The sequence below is a fragment of the Aulonocara sp. 'chitande type north' Nkhata Bay genome, linkage group LG13 (genome assembly GCF_057382095.1).
Source record: "Aulonocara sp. 'chitande type north' Nkhata Bay isolate Kocher_YH1m ecotype deep benthic linkage group LG13, A_spYH_male_GT1.1, whole genome shotgun sequence".
Lineage (NCBI taxonomy): Eukaryota > Metazoa > Chordata > Actinopteri > Cichliformes > Cichlidae > Aulonocara > Aulonocara sp. 'chitande type north' Nkhata Bay.
The window spans coordinates 8673220-8696177 of record NC_141356.1 but is presented as its reverse complement, the minus strand read 5'-3'; the positions used below and the strand labels follow the sequence as shown (position 1 = coordinate 8696177).

The 22958-nt window shown below is 44.7% G+C and overlaps 1 protein-coding gene across 1 annotated transcript in view; it reads left to right on the top strand.

The window, feature by feature from the left end:
* ptk7b (protein tyrosine kinase 7b) overlaps positions 1-22958 on the top strand; it is a 75391-nt gene that overhangs the window by 50509 nt on the left and 1924 nt on the right. Inside the window, exons 2-19 of the mRNA XM_086258561.1 lie at positions 3409-3705; positions 9728-9830; positions 9931-10115; positions 11680-11827; positions 15565-15695; positions 17010-17276; positions 17688-17824; positions 17941-18076; positions 18581-18700; positions 19005-19154; positions 19528-19675; positions 20122-20249; positions 20980-21180; positions 21473-21634; positions 21729-21961; positions 22066-22146; positions 22458-22609; positions 22706-22884. Of these exons, the coding sequence (XP_086114687.1) occupies positions 3409-3705; positions 9728-9830; positions 9931-10115; positions 11680-11827; positions 15565-15695; positions 17010-17276; positions 17688-17824; positions 17941-18076; positions 18581-18700; positions 19005-19154; positions 19528-19675; positions 20122-20249; positions 20980-21180; positions 21473-21634; positions 21729-21961; positions 22066-22146; positions 22458-22609; positions 22706-22884 (2958 nt within the window). The remainder of the gene's footprint in view (positions 1-3408; positions 3706-9727; positions 9831-9930; positions 10116-11679; positions 11828-15564; positions 15696-17009; positions 17277-17687; positions 17825-17940; positions 18077-18580; positions 18701-19004; positions 19155-19527; positions 19676-20121; positions 20250-20979; positions 21181-21472; positions 21635-21728; positions 21962-22065; positions 22147-22457; positions 22610-22705; positions 22885-22958) is intronic.

Genomic DNA, 22958 nt, shown 5'->3' with positions numbered 1-22958 from the left:
CTTCTGCGCCAGTTTAGAGAAGCAGGATTGGAGCGCGCTTGATAGATGTAGGTCACGGCACCTTCTCTGTTTGTTCAGTACAGTAAACTTGGCAGACTCGCGCGCCTCACTCTACCCACCTCACTCTCACGTCTGTCACTCCGTGGAATGTGAAAACGCCTTATCTGTCTGCGCCGCATCTGCCGGGACTTTTTCCGGAAGTTGTTCCCTCTGCGTCTGCGTGGTTCTAAACTCACAAACTCGCGCTGTTTGTCAGCGAGCATCTCAAATGAAACCATCAACCGCGTGCCTCCGCCAAAGCTCGTAACATTGCTGCGCAGAGGAGGTTCGGTGTGATGGAAGCTGGCATGCTACCTCGCACCCCAGCTGTAGGCTTGGCACGGAGGCGGAAGGCTGTCTGCGAGCATAGATTGTCTGAGGTGGATGGCGAGGATGACTTCGCTGGTGTTTCCAGCCCATCTGCTACCTTTTATCCCAGTTTTGCACAGATGGAACAAATTCTCAGTCCCACAGGAGAATTGCTGGAGACCATTTGCTTATACAGACGAGGAGTTGTTACAACCCTTTGTGCAATAAATCATGGGGAACCTTCATGGTAGAGCTCGTTTCAGAGGCTGTGGGAAATGATTTATTAACTATGTCAAAATATTATTAATTGTTAATCAGTGAAAAAGAAGAAATCATACATTTCAGAAGCTGAAAGAAATACAATAAAAGTATTTTTGCTCAATAATATTTTTTTGCCTGAATAATAGTATAAGAGCGTGACTTCTTATGATTATTATGTCTGGCATGAAGTCACGAGGAAAAAACTGAAAAGTAGATGTGATCATATATCAAAAACTGAGTGAAAATTATGCAGAAGCTGGTCATGGAGGAATGATTCGAGATAAAGTAAAAGCCAATCATCGGGCCTTTGGTGTCTTTGCTAGAACCGATGAAGTCGTCTATATAAAAATAGATTCCCCAAAGAAGAATAAAAAAACAAGAGTCTATTCAAATGGAAAATGACAAAATGAAAGCATACAGTCATTGAGCCCTCCATTCTTAGCTATTTTAACCAGCTGATAAAGGTGTAGCCAGAGCCGAGGTTTTACTGGCGACCGAAAAGGTTTATACGATGGTCTCAAATATTCAGTTGTTTTTCTCTGGATTTTAAAGAAGTACTGCTTCAATTTATTTGATGTCAGTGTTGAGAGCTGTTGCTTAGCATTTCTACGAGTAATCTTTTCTCTGATCTTCTGCGGTGCCGTGACCTTGTCAGAGTCGGCACGCTTGAGCCTTGGAGAGACAAGTTTATTTTCCAGCGTGCTTTGCACAACCTTTCTAGCAATTGAAGGCTATTTGCCCACCTTTCATGTAACATTTAGATGGAATTTTCTGATTTCGGTCTTGCTGATGCAAATAAAAGTCCATGACTTAAGCTGACACACTGTTTTCTTTGAAATGCTGTAAGTAATACTTGTGGCCATATAAGGCAATCTGATTTACACTGAACCTGAACCTTACTGCAGGCTCACCAGAATGGAAGTCTTGTTTGACCATCCTTTCTAACTCGCTGTGTCTTTTCCCGCCTACCTGCCTGTCAGCGCTAACCACCTGCAGGACAGGAGCGGTGGCATGTTAGAGGGTCAAAGATGGGAGCATTTCATTGGCTCATTATCAACATCTTCCTTGATTTAACTTTATTGAAAGATCTACCTTTTTTTTCCAGCCAGACACAGGCAGACACACACGCCGTCACACAGGTGTAGGTATGGTTAATCAACTCTGGTGGTGGACCGTTACTTATCATAACAAACCCCAGACAGGCAGGATAACATTGTGTTATACGGGGCTCATGAGGGCCTGCCTCGACAACCTTTGCAGATGGCTATTGATAAGTGTTTCATTATGGTGGTTGTTCAAACTAGTAGGCAGCTGCTGAGTTTAAATCAGGTGCACTCTGATAATGTCATCTGTATGTTTACACTTGCCAACAATAAAGAGTGTAGTTTGTCATAAAAAAAACATATTAGTGAACCGAGATTTGCAGTATAAACAAAACTGAATTGAATGAGAGGAAAAAAATACTTCCCATGATGTTGGTACTCTGAGGTAGACACAATAGTCTGGTAAGGATATGCATGACTGTATTTAAATGAGGGTAGAAACTACCAGCTGTGGGACACAAGTTTCGTGATCTGAATCTGTATAAAGTCATAAAATATTATGTAGTATCAGTGTGTTCTTTTTAACTTGACCGACTGTACTGTCAAAAAGTTTTGTCTACACATAGTACATAACAATCAACTTAGCAAAAAAACATTTTTAGGCACTTTGTTACTAGCAGCAGTTACAAAAACACTTAATCTTTCTTTTTTGGGTTTAATCTGTGACAAATGCTGGTCAGCTATTGGCTGAAAAGTCTGCATATGTCAACAACGGTGTGCAGTATGTCCTTAAAAAAATTTGAGGAAGCTGGACAAGCAGAGGACACAAGAAGCTGTAGCAGATCTAAACAAATGTTTGTATCTTTAGGCATTTTGTTACTAACTGGATGTTACAAAAACACTTAATTTGAAGAAATAATTTCAGGAAAGTGGGTGACCTACAGATGTCTGCAGCAGATGAACAGCATCTGGAAGTAATGTTGTTTCAGGACATGAGATATCAGTCTGGCCCTTTAGTGTTGGTCCATCTACTGTTGACTGCAGCCACATCAGGAATGGCGTCAGTGGGAGGGTGGCTGTGAAGAAACCACTGAATAGCCTGTTGTATGATGAATTACAAAGAAATGGACTAAAAATCAGAGCTGTCTTATGAAGTGATGAATCCAAATTTCACATATGCTTCACAACAGTATACAAACAGTGGGTCGGCTTTGTCTTCTGTTTCCTCCGTCTGTTTGGCAGAGACTTTTGTGATTTGTGCTACAACGGTACTTTAACGTTTAACTGAGAGCACGAAACAAAACTGAACGGACCGATAATCTTCTGAGACGTGGATTAGTAGAGCATAAAACATGTCTCACACACAAATCTTGTCCGCAGCACCACGAGGGACAATAAAAGATTCAAGTGTACGTGAGGCTGTGTCTTTGTGTGCGAAGCACATCACGTCTAATTTAAGAGACACGTCTTCCTGAGCCGATGACAGCATGTGACCGTGGGCGTGTGATGTTTGAGTGTCAGAGCACCCACTCACATCAGTCTATCTAACAGGGAAGGTATTTTCCCCCGGCGCAGAGGCTGATGATTTTACGAGAAAATAATTCACAGCCATTATTGTCTAAACATCACATTCCTCCACAGGGCTAAGTGGTTGCTATGGCGTACACTTAATGAACGGAAAAAGCAGTAAAACGTTAACAGCAGCCCCATTCTAATCTGACTTTCCCCTCTTTCTCCCTTTTCTCCTCCTTTCCAGTTCTGTCCATCCAGGCCGCTGCCATTCAGTTCACCAAGGAGCCCAAATCCCAGGATGCCTTGCACGGCCGCAGCGCCATGCTGCGCTGCGAGGTCAGCGATCCGACCGACATCAGATACAGCTGGCTTCACAACGGCCAGCCCCTGGAGAACAGCGAGAGGCGCTTCCAGGAGGGCAGCAACCTCAAATTCAGCGCCGTGGATCGGCGGCTGGACGCAGGAAACTTCGAGTGCGTTGCGGAAAACACGGCCACAGGAGAAGCGCTCCACTCCAACAACGCCTCCTTCAATATCAAGTGTGAGTGTTGAGTTTCAGGCCATTTTCCCTTCCTTTGACGGAGGAAATAAAACAACCCTCTTAAGTGAAAATTACCAACTGACAGGGTTTCATAATGGCAACAAGGGTGTGCATCCAGTTTCTGGATCAAAAAAGCCAAACAAAAGTTGCAGTATAAGATGACGGGGTAGTGTAAGCTGAAGGAATGTTTCCACCTTGTTGCCTTATTCTTCGTGGCTTCTCCTCTCTATAGGAAACTGGATATGTGCGCCACCAAGCATGTGTTTTTTTGTTGCTTGTCTTTCCTCTCCGTTGTGTAACACTCTCTTTCCCATATACTCTGAAAGGGCTTTTTTGTCAGGAAATTACTGAACAGTCTAGTTCACCTTAAAGCAGTATAATTATTTCGGTTTAGATTAGCACAGGTCTGTCTGCTCCAGTTTTTTTATTTGTGTCATGCTTTTCACATCTTCAGCTTCTAAATGTGTTGTCAAATTAAGGGGAAGCACGCTAGTGTCTTAATTTTGTTATTTAGCCTCATAACCAAACCTCAGTGACCCGCTTAAGTTTCAGAGCAGAGGAAGCCGGGAAATTCTGCACAGCTCTGTTTGGGATAAATAACAACCTTGTTTGGGTCTCGTCAGAGGCCCTCAGGTACCAGTTGTTACTGTAAAGCCTTTGTGTCATACAAACAGAGTTTTCAGTGATGGTAGAAAGAGGGAAAGGAAAAAAAAAAGCAGGCAAAGCGGGCGAAAAATGATTCCATCTGGAATATGTTCCCCTCTCTTGCTACATTCAGCCTGGAGGTTTGTCTTTGCTGTGATGGTGCTTGTTCAAAGGGTGATTACAAGAACAGATGAGTGTCCAGACCTCCTAGTTGTAAACTGAGAGACGGATGGAGGGAGAGAGCAGCGGTTTAACTCCCTCTCTATGATGTGTCTCCACAAGTGGATATTTGAGGCGTGTGATGTCGAGCACCGTCTCTCTCTGAGTGCTTGCAGTTGTAGCCAAAAGACCAAAGAGGCCCATCGGTTTTTCCCAAACCCTGTCCGATCTGACGGGAACCGCTCACATGTGTTGCAATTGAACATGATCTAGTGTGTGAATGAAGCTCAACCGACTTACTCCCACAGACTTAATAGAAAAGAAACAAGTTAGACATGAAGCACCAGTTCTCCAGAGCAGAATAAACTGCATTATCTGCCAAGCCATTAACATTCCCACGCACTGGAAAAGCAAGGCATAGTTTTCTTGAAAGGAAGGGCATGGAATATAAATAGGCTGAACTCATTTAACCGTGGAAATGTTTATATAAGAGTGGTCGTACCTTTTTGATCGGTGTAGATAGCAGTCGGGCTCACACAAATGTGCCCGTTCTTTGACGTGAGCGCTGACGCTGCACAGTCTGGTCCCGGTTCATGACACACATCGATCGTAATAAACATTAGTTTGCTTTTGTAAATAGATTTTTCTAGAAGTCTGTGCGTACGTTTGGATGCGAGAACTGGCTGCTAAGTTGTCTGCTAATGCTACCAAGCTAAGTTAGCAAGCTACATCTAAACTGCCATAGAGTGCTGAGCAACGGACCAATTAAAGACCTGAATTTAGCTCACAAAAATTGGGGCACAGACTTTGTTGGTACCAGTCTGTAAACATGTGATTTTGATGTAAAGTTAAGAATGTTACAGGAGTCATTATAAGAGACTTTCTGTTGTTGACTGCCACTGGGGGCGCTGTTCAGTCAATAAAAAACTAGAGACACAGCGGTGTCTGCGGCACTGTTGCCTCACAGCAAGGAGGTCTTGGGTTTGAATCCAGTCTGGGCCTTTTCTGTGTCGGGTTTGCATGTTCACCCGCGTCTGTGTGGTTTCTCTGCGGTCACTCTGGCTTCCTCCTAGAGTCCAAACACATGCATTTGGCTAAGTTATTTGGTGATTTTTAAATTGACCGTAGGTGTGAATGAGAGCGTGTGCGTGATTATCTCTGTGTGTTGGCCCTGTGACAGATAGGCGACCTGTCCACGGTGTCCCCGTTCACTCTATTTGATGCATGGATGACAATGAATGAATGGATTCTCGGTGGTTTATGTTGGAGCATCATATTAGGCACTTTTTACAGGCAACCTAAGAAACCGGCACACAGCTGAGATGCTGGTTATGAAGTTATTAATGCACCGCACATTACCATTCCTGTAAAAATGGTAATAGCCTGAGTCAGCTTGATAAGAAATCACATAAGTGGATTCCTCAGGCATAGCTTCAGATAACAAACATCTACGAACAAGAAACAATGTTATTTAAGAGCTTAGTGCACACTTTTCTCAACCAGATGCTCAAACTGCAATAGTAAATCATCCCTAACCACTTTCGGATGCTACGTCTGTGTGTGCGTATCAACACGTTTACCTCTGCATCATTATCTGCGGTTTGGCTGTCCGGCTCACTTTAAGTGGATCAGACCACGCTATGGTGGCTGTTGTCATATTTCCACTCATATACAGTTTTAACAAGCGGTCAAGCTCGTGCAGCTTTAAAGTAGACGTCTTCTGGCATTAATCTTGACCGTGCACTCACTCATGTGTACGCTACTTTGCGTGCTTGGTAGTGAATGTGGACTGTAGGGGGTGGTGGTGGTGGGGTTTTCCATATGTACTGTATCAGGGACATTTCTGGAGTTCATTCGTCCGCCCCTCCCCCACTGACGAGAGAGGGTTAATTTATTTTTCCTTTCAATGGTGGGTGGGCAAGTCCTGCCAGCTGAGAATTATTCAGAGTAATTATCCCCCCTCTTGTTTTCACAAATAGAGGTTTTAACCCCCCCTCCGCGCCCCCTTCACCCTTTTGTCCCGCCCGGTCACTGGGTCTCCATGGCGAGACCGGGCTCAGGCGTCGCTTTCGTCAGCATGCTTGTTGCTCCTGGAGGCACGGCTTTCAGAAGACACACACGGACGGTGTTTTTGGATGTCAGTGTCATACAGCAGCACGCAGCAATGAGGAGAAGATTGAGTAAAACACATTTTCCTCCCTATTCAGTCACTCGCGCGTGAGTAGGCATGCGCACGCCGTCTTGGCTTAGTCACACAGCATGTGTCCTTAACCCACATTTGTTCAGCAGACACATTTTTAAAGAGTCTGTACAGACCATGAGTACAGCTCTAGTTTTCCCCCATTTCGTTTCTCACAGTTCCTACAGAAGGATTTTTTTTTTTTTTTTTTTCTTGCTGTCTTTTGTGAGCTGACAAAACGCAGCTCTTCATGTTTAATGACCCGGGCTCCATCCGTCAGCTTCTCTCCTGTAGAGTGACTTTGCTCCTGTGTCAGCGTCTCATTTTTCCTCCTCCTTCCTCCTGTCTCTGTCTTGTCGCTGCAGCAGCATCTCTCCCCTGCAGTTTGCAGCCTGGCCTGCTGACCCCTGTCAGCCACAGCTGATAAAATCTGACACCTCGTCTAACACCGAGCTGGCTCAGTTAACAATTTTCCCCTGGAATCTGCCACACCACTGTTTTTTTGGGGTTTTTTGGTTTTATAGCAATGTTTACAATACGAGGACACTATGCCATATGTTTTGGTTATTTTCATCCCCATATGGTTTTGTCAATCAAATGAAATCCCCAGCCGTTTTGCAGAAACCCTTCTCTATGGCAACGAATCAGCTCACTGAGTGAAAGAGACGGACACGCATTCAGCTGCTTTTCAGAGTGATGACTGAACGAGCCGTCCGATCATCTGTCTTGATGATATCTTCACGTTCATCCGTTATCATCCCCGTGTTGATAGCGCTTCCTGTTCTGCCTCCAACATAATAATTATAGGCTCCTAATTATGCCGTTAGCTGCCAGGCCCGCTCCAACACTTAGTCATGCATTCTGAGAGGGATTATGGGGAAGCATTTGCCACTAATAGGTTATGAAAGAGTGCCTTCTGTTTGTCGAGCGGACAGCTGGAGAAACCTGAGCTGTGAATGGTAAGAACGTGAGGCTGGTTTAAAAAGAAAGAAAGAAAATCCAGGTCAAACTGAAAATTAAGTGGATAGCCAGAATCGGTTTTAACGTGCCACAGAAGAAAATAGGTCAGGACTGGTAGAAACTTTAGATACACAAGGCAGAGTGTGTTGTCTGCTGTTGTTTGCAAATCTCTGTTGAAGGCTCTGATTAGCCAAACAGCGCGTCTGGTATTTCTCGTGCTGCTCGCTGTTTTATTCCTGAACATGCAAATGAGCATCTGATACATGAATTCAGATGACACCCTCCCTGATACTGAACCCACTCTCCGTCTTCAGTGATTCATCGTCTCCCCGTCTGGTTTTGTGGGTCGCTTTTTGCTTTCAGTTCGCTAATAACAGGTCTGAGCGTCGGGCCTTAGGCCTCGATAGCGCAGTTGCCCTTCATTACCTCCTCCTCCTCGAGTTAGTGGAGCTATTGCCTGGAATGGCCTTGAATGAGACACACAACTAATTTGCATCTGCTGAACTGTCAGATATTTGAGGACACTTGCACACATGCACTCAGGCTCGCAGGCAGAGCATCGTCAGCTGTGTTTCGCATACACCATTGCATGTACAAACAGATGTATAAACACACGCACATACTTGCTCCACTGCTGAGCTATGCTTCCACACACACACACTGTTGTCGGCCGTCTGTGGTAGGAGGGAGGTAATGAGCAGTGCACGGCTCAGATGGGATATAAGGAAGGAGAATGGAAGCCCTGTTGCTGTAGAGATGGTTTCCCATGATCCCCTCAGGCTGCACAGCACTGCCAGTTCCTGAGTAATTCATTGTGACAGTTTTCCCTCTAGCGCCCCTTGTGACCTCACAGGGGTGCTGCGTCCTTCCTCCCTCCCTCCCCATCGCTCTCTCAGGTGGGCTCATACCATGCATATTTCATACATGATCCACACTGCAGCAGCACTGTTCAGCCAAGGGCCATAGGAATGGCGCAGCGTTAGTGGGATGTCTTACACTAATACACGCACAGCATACATACACAAAACCCCCACGGACTCGTGTAGAAATCGGGGGCAACCGAAACAAACATGCTCTCTCAGTGATTTCACCCACTAACCGCAGTGTTTACACAGTCTCTGCACATCATACCTCAGCCTTTATACTGTCACGTAAATAACAATTAGCCCTTGTTCTCATTCAGTGTAAACACCAAGTGTTTGTGTAGTCAACAGTGGGAGAAGGGGAATTCCAGCAAGGTGTGCTAAGATGGTACTGCAGCTAAATCTAAGCTGTCACTAGCTAGCTTTTGTCTTTCTATGTAACAACTTTTTATCTGTCTCGCCAACCTGAACATGTTGAAGAATCTTGGACTTGAGCAGGATGAAGGAAAGCTTTGTTGATGTCAGGTTTGACACACTATCTGCACATGTGTACTGGGCGAAATCCTTAATGTGCTCTTTGTTTCTGCCTGCAAAAGCTTGCTTCCATGTATGGGACTAATGCGGATCACTTTCCCACAATCTGTTTTTCTTCCTTTGTTCTTTTGTTCATCTATCACCGAGACGCAAGCGATCAGCCTTCTTGTCTTTCATCGCGTTGTTGTGGCATTCATTTCTCCTTTGATGCAATAATGTAAACACACATAATTAGTTTTGAAGAACTGTTTTTTTTTTGATGGGCGCTCAATTGAAGGATTACTAAAATTATAACTAGCAGGTGCTTTGTCACAACATGTTCACTGCTGCCTTATTTCATGGGCCGCTCTGACAGCAGAGTGTTGCTATTAGCAGTTAATGAACTTTTCATTTGAAAAGCGCCTCAAGGACTTGAATTACTGTGGTGAGTGCAGGACTGTGGTATGCTGATGTAAGCTGACCCACTAATGTGGTAGATGTGGAGTCATAGTGCTGTCGCAGCGATGTTCCCCGCTCTCCCCTCGTCCCTGCTGCACTCATTAGCGTCGTCATGTGTCGCATGAGGACAGGGCGACCACTTAACTCAATTTTTCCTCCTGTCCCTCTCCTCAGCTGTTCCCCCTGTCCTCTTGTGCTCCCTTCCATCACTTACGGGATTTTTCTGCCTCTTCTATCACTGCAGGGTTGGAGAGCGGAGGTGTGATTTTGAAGGAACCCGTCTCTGACAGGGAGATGGAGAACTCTTCGCTGGTCACGTTGAGCTGTGATATTGATGGACATCCCCGGTGAGTCTCCTCCCACTTCAAGATCAAAATTCAGGTTTATGAGACGGTATTCAGAACGATTTCTCTTCCTCTTTCTCTTCCTCATCCTGCTGCTTCTCAGGCCGACATGCCAGTGGTTCAAGGACGGCGTGAAGCTGACGGAGAAAACTCATCAGATCAACAATAAAGAGAGGACGCTCACCTTCAAGAATGCCAGTCCAGATGATAATGGCCTGTACTACTGCTGCGCCAAAAATGCAGCTGGGCACGTCTGCAGTAACACCAACTACACTCTTAACATTATAGGTGTGTGTGTGACCTTGTGCAACAAATATCAGATCTGCAAGAATATAAAACTGACATATGATATATTATAGAGAAACATTAGGGCTGTAAGATGATACCATATTGATTTTACTTTGCTGTCAGGTGTGCTACTCGATCCACTAATTGATTGTAGGTCACTAATCAAAGGTTTTCAGGATCTAGTGAGTTTCCCACATTTCCGCACCTGGAAATGGAGACGATCAGGTGTGTGTGGTTAAAGAGCATTAGTGGTGAGAGAAAGCAGGAAGCAGAAAAAAGTTACAGTGCGTGTAATGTGATTACCTTTAAGTCTGTTAGCGACTTCCTCCCACACCACCCACACATACAATATTGTAACATGTCTTAAAAGAACAATAACAGCAGCTCCCTCAGCATCAGGGTCTCCTCCGTGTGTCTAACAACAACTACCTCTGCTACAGTTTATTCTACAGGTAGGTTCTTTCCTACAAGCTCTCGTTGTGTTGTTTGCTCTGTTTCTCCCCCGTGTATAAGGTTTGCAGCACAGCACCCAATCAGCATTAGAAACCTGACGCCCTGTTCCGCTTCACATAGCCACCTGCAACACAGAGACATCGGATTAGCACCTGGGTTGAGAAAGAAAGGATAATTGTTCAGTTTCAGGTTACGGTGTCACCACCCTCTGCTCTTCTATAGGGCTTAACCTTAAGGAAAAGGCTGACAGATTTAAACTGGTTTTCAGTGCATGCTCTCAGATCGTAGGCTGAGGCTTCCCGTTGACGTCCTGGGTGGGCCAGGTGTGCTCTGAATGCACGCCTTTCTTTATCTTCACTCAAACCACTCGTAATGTCCTATAACTGCTACTGGCACCATTCCTTCAGCAGCTCTGCTGATACTCACGTGTTTTCCCGATCTCTTCCTAGTGTGTGTGCGTTAACTCGACGTCCTTCTGCTTTGCATCCGGAGTGTAACAATTTAGTAAAATCTGTGTAGCTATTACTCCTCCTTTAGGTTGTACCAGACTTAATCTGAAGTTTTGGCAGGTCTGAGCAGTGTTGGCTAACACTGAGAGGTCTGCTTGTGGCTGGTAGAAAGGGCCAAATGAAAGTGAACATAAGGAAAAATGCAGCAGCGGAAGCATTTTTCAGGTCATTTAAAACTCAGTGATTGATTTAATATGCAATTTAAAACTGGGGTTTGTGGATTTTGCACTGAGTTTTTCTTCTTTCCTGTGGAGCTGTTTCTAACCCTGTTTTCCAGGAATAACTAGTTTATGGACCATTGCAGAAAAGAAAAGGATTATCTCTTATGTGTGATTCTACGATCTGTAAGAGCGAAAAAAAAAAAGAGAGAGAAAAGGCAGGGAAGCTGCTGGTTCTGTTTTCTGACCTCATTAAGTCTGTCCTAGGGGCCCCTGTGGTGTTGACACACTGCCACCTGAACACTGCTGGCTCACCAGCCTCCTGCTGCTGTTGGCAGCTTTTAATAAAGCCGGAGTAGTTTGGTGTGATGCACGAGCGTCCATGCAGATGGAACTTGATGGTCCGTTGCCTGTAATCATACAGATGTTCTACCTCTCTAACAGATAAGAGCTTCCCGCGGCCGGTGGTCACTCCTGAGGACCAGGTGGTAGTGAGGAACGGGGAGGCTGTGTTCCACTGCCAGTTCACTGCAGAGCCGGCGCCCACGTTGGAGTGGTACCACGAAAACGAGCTGCTGGCAAACAAGTCCAGGTATGTTGAGTGCTAAATCTTTCCCTCTGTGTCACTTTGTTGTTTCTCATCATACAGTATTGTGTAAAAGTCGTGAGTCACTTTTCATTTCTTTATTATTCTTCCTTCAAGGAGCAAGACCTTGGTATAATTTATTAAAGTGACCTTGAGCAATAGTTCTCCAGACTTTAATTTTTCTTTCGACATTGGCTCCTATTTGACTTTTTTCCCCTTGTCCATGGCCATTTTCAAAGGAAGGTTTGTTTCTTAAGCCCCTTAACATTCATATGAATCATTCAAGCACACAAAAGACACCTAATTCCAGGGATGAACCAGTGTAGTGTTTATATATAAGAGATAACCGAGCAAAGAAAAAAAATGATGACAGTTTCAGGGATAAAATAGTGTTTCCACACCAACAAAGTGAATCATATTTCAGCACAGTTTGATGTGTGTTCTTACAAATTTGAGGAAACTGGACAGAAGGAGGAAAGAAGTGACAGGCATGTGCAGGACTTGAGAAATGCATCTGGCCCTTCTGTTGATCCATCTACTGTTTACTGACGCCTCATCAGAAATGGCCTCAGTGGAAGTGTGGCTGTCGTGAGTGCCTACAGCCATCTGTAAAATGTGGTGAAAGAAAGCCTGAACAAGAGAGTACAGGCTTTGCAGCATGATTCCCAACACATTGCCAATGCAGTAAAAGCACACCTGGATAGAAGAACACACACTGGAACACTATCAGTCATGGATTGGCCTCCCGAGAGCCCAGACCTGTTGAAGAATAAAGGTGGTCACACCAAACAGTGACTGATAATTTGATAAATTGGGCTGTTTTTGCCTTATATACCTTATTTCCATTTATGCTTATGTATGTTTAACTAAACCACTCTACCTATTATATATCTTTTCTAGTAAAATATAAAGAAATGAGATGTGGCTCAAGGCTTTTGCTCAGCGCTGTACGTCTTAACTACGATTCCTCCTCTTCCATCTTGCATCCACCCCCTTTTCACCCCTCTTCCTTCTCCTTACCATCATATAAGCATGATTCCTGTGTATCTGAGTGTGCAGTAGGGCTGCCACGATTAGTCGACTAGTCACGATTATGTCGACTATTAAAATCGTCGACGACTCATTTAATAGTCGACGCATCGTTTGAAGCTTTGTAAGATCACAAAGGACGCAGGAATGAGTAGTAGGATTTAAGGGTGTAATAACGGACTGAAACAGAAGATGGCAGCACTGCATGTACAAGGATGCCAGCTGCCGTTAAACCCCGAAGAAGAAGAAGCTGTGTCCCAGAATTCATAGCGCAGCCCAGCGCAGTTGTCAACAATGGCGGCAGCTAGTTAGTTTTAACTTTACTCTTATTATTCTTTCTGGGTCACAAAATAAACGTTTAACATATTTTCAGGCGAGAATGTAGCTGTGTAAACCTCAAATATCTGCTCAGTTTATCAAGACACCACATATTTTCAAAAGCTCTCCGACGTTTTCGGAGACGTCTGTTACCCACTAGTTCGTTAGCTAGGCGGGGGCAAGGCTAACTAGAGCCGTGAGAACACCGGACTCCCGGCAAATCGTTTTCAAACCCACCACTGTCTTTCGCTACTCAGGTTAAACATGATATATAAGTCACTTAGATAACTTAAAATGTTATTGTTTGGCTTTCTTTAGTATTTTATTTGTTCCTGAGTAAATCGGTTTGGCTAAGATTAAAGTTATAGTTTTTGCACAGCTAAATAAACTTCAAGCAGACAGCTGATCATCAGAAGTTTGAGACGCTGGATAATATACTCCGGTGTCCTGTTATATTTTAGAAAGCAAGGAGTTTATTAAACTTCACCGAAACAATCTGCAAATTTCATTAAAAATTAATAAACTACCATCTTGTCTTTATTTTTAGTTAGCACAAACACTTCAAGCTGTAAGCTAATGATAGTTATATAAGACCAGATGCTGCTGGTGCAATAAGCTGTACGCTGTACGTCCAATGGATGATGATCTGATTAGTCGACTAATCGCAAAAATAATCGGTGACTAGTCGACTATCAAAATAATCGTTCGTGGCAGCCCTAGTGTGCAGCCATTGGTATTCCTATGAGCCCGATGAGGTGGAACCCCAGCATCGGGCTCTCGCCTCTCTATGTGCTGTTTCAACACAAAGCTCAAGATAAATTGCACATTGAGGAATGTTATTACTGGGAAAAAAAGCACGGTAAAGTTTTTTTTTCTTCAGTCTGCACATCACTGGAACAAACCCATTCTCTGTAACCTATCAGAGAAGTCTGCAGGTCTCCAGTGTCCACGCTCTGAGAGGAAAAGACCCTCGAGCTACACTCAGATTACCAGCATATCCCCCGTCTTTATAAATAGGACTTCATAATAAATTTCTATATATCATGCCAGCTTTCATAGCGCCTCATGCTTATACATGAGCCCGTTCCGCACGTAGAGTACAATCCTGCTTTTCTATTTTGAAGTGATTACTGTGCTCGTTGAGCTAGGCAGGGTGAATGACTCCAATATCAATAGTTAGTCATTTGTGTAATGAGCCTGTCAGAGGCAGGTTTGGTCACCTAGGCAGTGATGAGGACTCAGTAATAAGCATGGAAGCCTAACCTCTTTGTGGCTAGGTTATTCCACAGCAGCCTGGTGTTTTGTGTGATTTAGTTTATTGATCTGGGCTGATTATAGTCCCTAAGTTACGCAGCTCTCTGCAGTGATATCATCTGTGTCTGCACTTAGGCTGTTTAGATAACCTCCCCTAGCGAATGAATGAATAACTAGTGTAGACTGTTTTTCCAAATGTGTGAAACCAAGAAAAAAAAAACCCCACACACACCATCTGGAGCTTAAGGCTATTTTTTTGCAGCCAGTTTCTGCCCCACGGGTCAAACGTGTGAAACCATACTCGTGATTGCCTTTGAAAATCGCTCTTTGCTCATTTTGTTTTCTAGTTATTTTGGCCTGTTTCCACAGACTAGTTCTCCGTCTCTCAGGTGGAAATGTACACCAGCTCCCAAAGCTCATTTCCCTCTTTCTCCTAAACAAAGAAGAAGGGATGACACAGAAATCTCACTTTTCCTGAGGGAATCCACTGTGGAACTAGATATTCTTATATGAATCCCCGCTTTTGGAAAACTCTTCTGAGGGAATGCAGATCATTCTGCAGTGGCTTTCCTTTTTCCTCTCCGAGTATTTGTTTTTCCCATGAGCTCTGCAGTGACTTGGGATCTTCTGTTTTTGCTGTGCCGGATGCTCAGCTCCTTTTCTGTCATCCCCGAAGCTGGCTTAAGGTCTGCCTTTAATTACTCCTCATTCTGTCCATCACTGACACTGATACTCCCATCGGCCTGATAGACTCCAGGGGCCAGCTGTCAGGACAGGCCTCCTGAAGCACGAGATTTTTTTTCTTTTTAATTAACTCAAAATGTAGGACACATTTGTTTCTTTGTTTTCCGTGGACAGATTCTTAGCATTTACCTCTACAGATTTAGAGCAGCAGATGGCTTGGGTTTACTGAATTGGGCCAAATTAGAATGGAAAGTCCAAATTTTCGGGCAGTTGACTTGCAGGTCAAAGCGAAACCTCTAAGAAAGGTTTGCAGATGCAGACTGAGAAAGATTTGAGGTTCGTTGGCTGTATCTGTGCAGAAATCTTCTCTCCGCTGTGCTTTTCTCTGCGAAGAATGTGCGAAATGTTGTTTGTGGATCAGTGATTGAGAGAGATTGTTTCTTTCTCTTCTTCTACAGAGTCTTCCTTCTATCCAACGGGACGCTGCTGATCACCCAGGTCAAGCCCAGGAACACGGGGACCTACAGATGTGTCGGTCGCGGCCTCAGAGGATCACAGGTTACGCTGGAGGCCTCCCTCCTCATAGCTGGTGCGTCACACACGTACACACATACAAAACTCGAGCGTAAACAATTAGAAACCCCTGTTATCCTATAATCTGAGTGGAACGGGCTACATATGAACACTGCCCTCCATCTCTCCTGCTCTAATCCCCCCTCCCTCCCTCCTCCTCCTTCTGCCGCTTTCACTTAGTGCCCAGATCTCTCCGATGATAATCACATTCCTGTATTGACATCCGGCCCAGCTGCATCCACTACCACGCGCCGTACAGAAGCATTTTGCTGCTTCCCCTTCATATTGTTTCCCCTTAGCGTCCAGCTGTTTTCCAAGCTTTTTTAACTCATCAAGTTTCCTCCAAAGTGAACAGCACCTGGCACTCGCTTTACTCAAGCAGTAGATGTTACATTAGATAACTCATCAGTGTGACTCAACCAGGGTAATGAGCAGTGTAATTAGGAGGTTGTGAAATGCCGAACGTCATTAAAACACGCTGCAGCTTTCCTTGCATGAGATGACTGTTTCTAAAGTGTTATAAATCAGTGTAATGTGAAAATGACATTTTAAGACTACAACAAATAAAAGTCTTTAGTGGTGCAAAAGAAGAAGAAGTTAAAAGGAAGGGGAACCAAATTATATACAAGTCCAAACACAGTGAAGCTGTTTTAATATTGTGCATGCACTAACAAAGCCGGCTCTTTCCTTGCGCCGCGTCTTCCCAGATAACCTCTTGAAACAACTTTAAAACAGCTCATTGAGGTTGAAACTACAACAAGATGACTGTAGTATCTTCTCATCTTACTAATCAGCCAGCTTTTTGAAATGCAAGTGCACGCACGTCAAATATTTTGAATAAGCTCAGGGCTAAAATTTCTTTGCATTTCAATGTCCCGGGCACTTTTTTTTTCCTTCCCCTCTCCAGCAGCCCCTTTTCTCGCCCCAAGGGTTTTGGATTAACAAGGTACAACTGTATATGCAGTTTTAACCCAGTGAACCACAGCTCCATTTAAATACCTTAATTCACTTAATCTGATGCTAATCCCTGCAGGCATTATAGGGGATTGTGTCACAGTAGAATTCAGTGTTTAGGGACAAGTTGAAACAGTCGCTCCCATCGTGGCTCCGCCTCATTCATTTCAGTGCCCTCCCTCTTCTCGCAGCTCTGCTTCTCTTTCATTTGCTGAGAAATGTGTTTTCTTCTCATTAATTGATTTAGATCTTAGGCTCGTACAAGGTTAAAGCACAGGTTGATGATTATTAGCGGTCCTCTAATGAACCAGCGTCAGCATTTGAATTGCTAAGTCAGTTCGTAACATTTGCTCGCTCTCTCTGGTTCCCGCTACAGAAATAGAAGACATGGTGCCCCGGGCGTCGAAGGTTTTCACAGTGAACAGCCTGCAGCAGGTAGAATGCAACGCCCCACATGGCAAACCTCCGCCAGTGGTGTGGTGGGAGAGAGAAGGTCAGCGGGTGCCCACAGAGGGCCGAGTACACCAAGATGGGAAATATCTGGTCTTCAGTCCCACGGAGAAGGGAGATTCGGGCACCTACACCTGCGTGGCCGAGAATAAGGCTGGACGCAGGATACAGGAGGTCACCTTCACTGTGGCCAGTAAGTCCTACAAAGACCACTTTAAATGCACCCTAAATTCACTTTAACTAAGTACAGAAAGTACTTTTAAAGTGGTTGTTTGTCGTTTGTATGTATACACGGAGATGATCAAAGTTTAGATTGTAACTGTGGTGTTGCAGGCATTTAAAAGGAAGATGGGATCTTGAGAGCTAAGAAGCATGATGCGTAGAGCATGAAGTGAGAGGGCAGAGCGCAAGCTTGCTAATGTTAGCAGGATACATCCAGTATCCCAGATGTATCCTACAGTAGGTTTATTAATGCTGGGAGCATTGGGTCCTCTAACAGAAGCTAATGTGTATTTTGTCTGTTCAGTGAGCCTAGGTGATTGACACATTGGATATTCCTTCAGGGCAGCGATATGTAGCTGAAGAGTTGTCTCTTTGTCCACAGCTCCCCCAGTGTGGGTGGACATGCCTAAGGACAGCCATTTAGAAGAAGGTAAACCCGGTTACCTCCACTGTCACGCTCAAGCCAACCTCCAACCTGAGGTCACCTGGTTCCGCAGCAGCAACATCATTCAGCCCGAGGTAGGTTTTCACTTTCCTCACTGTCTTTTTCTTTTAACGACATACAGAAGAAAGCTGGTCTGTTTGTACCTTCACAGTTTTACTAAAACTTTTTGTCTTTTTTTTTGTCTCACCAGGACATCCGGTTTAAGATATTCCCTAACGGGACCCTCAGGATCAACAATGTGGAGGTCTATGATGCACATGTGTACAGCTGTCAAACCAAAACTCTGGGTGGACAGCTGACGGGATATGCTAAGGTCGCTGTGCTCGGTAAGATGCGTGGGAATCACTTAGCTGATCAGTATATACAGTGGATCATCCTTTGTTTGCTCCGAATCTATTTGAAGATATTTCCCGGAGATAAAGATGATGTGTAATGAGCGAGGGAATGATGAGCAATACGGCGCTGAGATGAAAAATAAATGCGATGTGGTCATGGCTGTGGGCTTGTGTGCGTGGTTTTCTATAACTGTGTTGTGGATCTGTGGACCCTGCAGGACACCCACAGAGATGTAAAATATGACTCACACACAACAGCTTTAGCTTAGCCTCCATTTGTAACGTGGTATCTCCATGATCAATTCTTATCTGATCTCATAAAAGGTGTGACATGCCATGATCTCAACCTCTGATAGATCTCAGCTTTTACGCTCATCAGATCTGTGTGCTCGTCGTGCCTGTTGACACATTTTTCCCAAATATGTCTGAACATGATTTGCGTCAGCTTAGTGTCATCCGTGTGTGACGTGTGCTGTGCTTTTACTTGTGTTTCAGAGAAACTAAAGTTCACCCCAACCCCGCAGCCTTCCCAGTGCTTGGAATTGGACAAAGAGATCCCCATCCAGTGCTCGGCTAAAGGAAGAGAGCCCCCCACCATCCGCTGGTCCAAAACAGGTCTGCTGCCACTGATTCCACTTGCTATAGCTTCAGATCTGATGAGGAATGGCTGTTGAGCAATATTTCACCCAGAACCCTTTAGCAGGCATTAATTCTTCAATGCTTATGATGACAAATGTCATTTCCGCAAGAATATGTAGCAACCTGTGTAGAATAAACACAACGTGAGGGCGATTTATCACCACAGATCACTTCCCTCCTCCATCTGCAGTAGCCATAATAGTCTAATTAACCACTTGAATCCCACATGGATAACCAGACCAGCTCTTGTCCCCGTGTGTCTCTCTGGCTCCCCCTGCAGATGGAGGAGAGCTGCCGCCTCACGTCAAGCAGAAAAATGGCCAGCTCCGTTTCACCAAAGTCACTCGAAGCGACGCTGGCAACTACACCTGCATCGCCTCCAACAGCCTCCAGGGGGAGATCCGGGCCTTTGTGACCCTCACCGTAGCCGGTAAACCACTGTCTCATCGTCATGGAAGCAGGGAGTAGTGAAAGAAAGGGTCCACGCTACTGTATTAGTCATCAGCCCCACATCAGGAGGACTTGTGGTCTTGGTGCATGTGAGGGTGGTTTTATAGCAAGGCGGTCACTGATCATTGCCATTAAGTTTCAAACACAGCAGCATTTATTGTGTAGTTGGTGGCCTTTTTACAGTCTGGTTAATGAATTGCGTTTGGGTTGTAGATTATCTGGGAGGACAGTGACCACAATCAGCACAAGCTGTAAAAGAGGTGCTGTCGCCCCAGATGTGGTTAAAGTGTTGTATTAATATGATTTGTTTGTTTCTGTGCGTGTTTGTGTGTGTGCTTTTTGTGCACAAACAGTGCACGTTCGCTTCAAGGTGGAACCAGACAACACGACGGTGTACCAGGGTCACACTGCGATCCTGCACTGTCAGGCAACGGGCGATCCCAAGCCTCACATCCACTGGGTGGGTAAAGACAAGCCGCTGGACATCAGTAATAACAGAAGGTAAACGAAACACATTTGTCTTCTCCACAGCTCAGCCTTCGTGGATTAGGATTACACAGTTGACACGACTGATTAAAGCTCCATCTCCACACATTCGTTGTGGATTTAGCTTGTGCTAACATAGAATTATAACCTTGGAAACAAACGAGTATGAGAGTTCACGTTTCATTTGCTCCGTCAGAATGTGCCAGAGCAAATAAAGCTATTATTTAAACACGCTTTCCCCACTTTCCTGTGCTGGGCCAATCATAGCCCTGATGGTCTAATTTGGTAATGTTAGCTAAATATATTAATGTATTCTGAAAGCACTGCATTTCTTGACCCTGAATTGCACAAATTATAGCCATTATCTTTAAATCAGATGATTTTTAATGATGCAGATATAAAATCAGATTCAGATTGGACACTGAGACCTCTGTGTTTTTCTGTCTCGCTCCTTCTTCCAGGTTCCAAACGATGCCCAATGGCTCCCTAGTGATCAGGGACGTGACTACGGATGACACCGGCAAATATACCTGTGTGGCCGGAAACAGCTGCAGCATCAAAGACCGCGTGGCTCAGCTGTATGTAGTGGGTGAGTTTGGCACACTCGTACATATTTGCATACACAGGCTTTGCTTTATCAGGAGCAAATGGGCACAGAATCACAAGTGTAGGATGAAGGCTTTAATTAAACCTTCAGCCTCTGTCTGTCATCCGTGCGGACAGGTTAATAACCACAGGCGCGTCTCTGACGCCACGGCTGTCACCGAGGTGATGGGATCGGGCAGACGCTGGATCTAATAAAGCTTCGCACTCTGTGGCTCCTTGTGTGCCGACTAAAGCTGAAAATTACAGTCACGCACTAGCACTCGTGTCCCACATCACCTCATTTTCTCCCAAAGTAGCAGGATGGTATTCCAGCTTTGCTTTTTTGTTTTGGAGACAATTAAATTTAGATGTTTGTCGCGCCTTGTAAAAGACAAGTAATTGACTGTAACAGGGCAGCTCAGATAAATGGAAGGACCGTATGTATGTTTGTAAGTCGGTTTGTGGTTTTAACTGTGTTAAAATTCACCACAAATACCTTTTCTATCATCCGCTTGTTCCAATCTTATTTTTAAAATCCTGTTCTATGAAACGTTTACGTTCGTGTTTACACTAAAGTTGATGCTTTTACCATCAACTGTGTTGCATCTTTCACTGTGGTGAAAGATTTAGCGTTCTGGTAACACAGTCTGTTGTGTGTGTAAGACTTAAATCCATGCACAGTGTACTTCTTAGCCACGTTTTAGTCAGCCCCAATTTTCACCTGTGCCAAACAGACAAACCGGTGCATTTCCCGACTGAAGAGGATGAAAAGGCTCCTTACAAGATGATCCAAACAATCGGTCTGTCGGTGGGAGCGGCTGTGGCCTACATCATTGTGGTCCTGGGACTCATGTTCTACTGCAAGAAGAGACGCAACGCCCAAAGAATGCAGAAGGGCCAGGATGGAGAGGAGCCCGAGATGGAGTGCCTTAATGGTATGATTGCTGATAAAGTTGTGGTTACAGTTACACAATAATCCTGTATGCTATTTCAAGATCTTTGCTGCCACCCTGTGTTCATTTTATTGATTACACTTAACATGTAAAAAGGCAAAAAAAAGTTTTGAGCAGAGCAACAAGTATCAGTTTGTTTCCTCCGTTCTATATTCTGTATATACAATGCATTTTAACATATTATATAAAACATGTTCTAAATCGATCAGATTTATTCATATTTGTACTACGTCTGTGACCTTTGACCCAGTAGAATATTTGTTGTGTTCATCAGGCGGAGCAGTCCAACAGAACGGCCACACCACTGCTGAGATCCAGGAAGAGGTGGCGCTCACCAACATGGGTACCATCGCAACCACAGAGAAACGCCACAGCCACGTCAACAACGATAAGCTCCACTTTCCCCGGACAAACCTACAGACCATCACGACTTTAGGTAGAGTAGTCTATGCATCTCTGTTTTCTGTGAAAAAAGTGTATTGCGCTTCTGCGCTCACATTTTGCTGTGTGTCACGTGAATGTTTGTTCAGGAAAAGGGGAGTTTGGGGAGGTGCTGCTATCCAAAGCTAAGGGAATCGAAGAGGGCGAGGAGGAGACGGTGGTTCTTGTGAAGAGCCTGCAGACCAGAGATGAGCAGCTCCAACTCGACTTCCGCCGGGAAGCAGAAATGTTCGCCAAGCTAAGCCACCCCAACGTCGTCCGCCTGCTGGGCCTCTGCAGGGAGGCGGATCCTCACTACATGATCCTAGAGTACTATGACCTGGTAATCTCACACTAACACACATACAGACACAAACGCAGAAGAAGTGTAGAAATGTTGTTTTGTACCTGACGCACTGCTCTCTATGTCTGCTTTTCTCATGCCAGGGAGATCTAAAGCAGTTCCTGAGAATTTCCAAAAGCAAAGATGACAAAGTCAAGAGTCAGCCTATCAGCACCAAGACCAAAGTAAGCAGTGAACTGTGCAGCATGAGTGACATATAACAGCCTTCTGCACACCAGAAGCCATTGAAATAAACGGAAACGGAAATAAACTGTTATACAGAGCTCTGTATTTTTGTCTTTGGGCTCTGCTGCAGTATCGTGTAGGCCATCCTGTCTGAAACAGGCCATTGTAGCTTGACCTTTAACCTTCTGAACTCATCACTGTTAAGTTACAGTAACCATTGAGGAATTGTTGAACTTTGCTCACTTTGAACTTCTATGTTCTTATCAAAGTCTCTCTACCATGACCCCCCCCCCCCCTTTTCCCCCTCCAGGTTTCCATCTGCACTCAGGTGGCTCAGGGCATGGAGCATCTTTCCAATCACCGCTTCGTTCACAAAGACCTCGCCGCCCGAAACTGCCTGATCAGCAGTCAGAGGCGTGTCAAAGTGTCGTCACTCAGCCTCAGCAAGGACGTTTACAACAGGTCTGTTCAAAAACATACAATAAAGTCTCCTCTGAGTAGAATCATCTGGTTAATATTTCCATCCCTTTGTTATTTCTCTGGTGTTCACATGTGTAGTGAGTACTACCACTACAGGCAGGCGTGGATCCCGCTCCGCTGGCTCCCAACAGAGTCTGTGTTTGAAGATGACTTCTCCACCAAGTCGGACGTGTGGGCCTTCGGAGTGTTGATGTGGGAAGTATTCAGTCATGGGGAAATGCCATACACCAAACTGAGCGACGACGAAGTGTTAGAAGGTGAGTTTGACGCTGCAACACATTACTGTCTTTACCCCAGGAAGAGGGAATCGCTCTTTAAAAGGCATCTCATC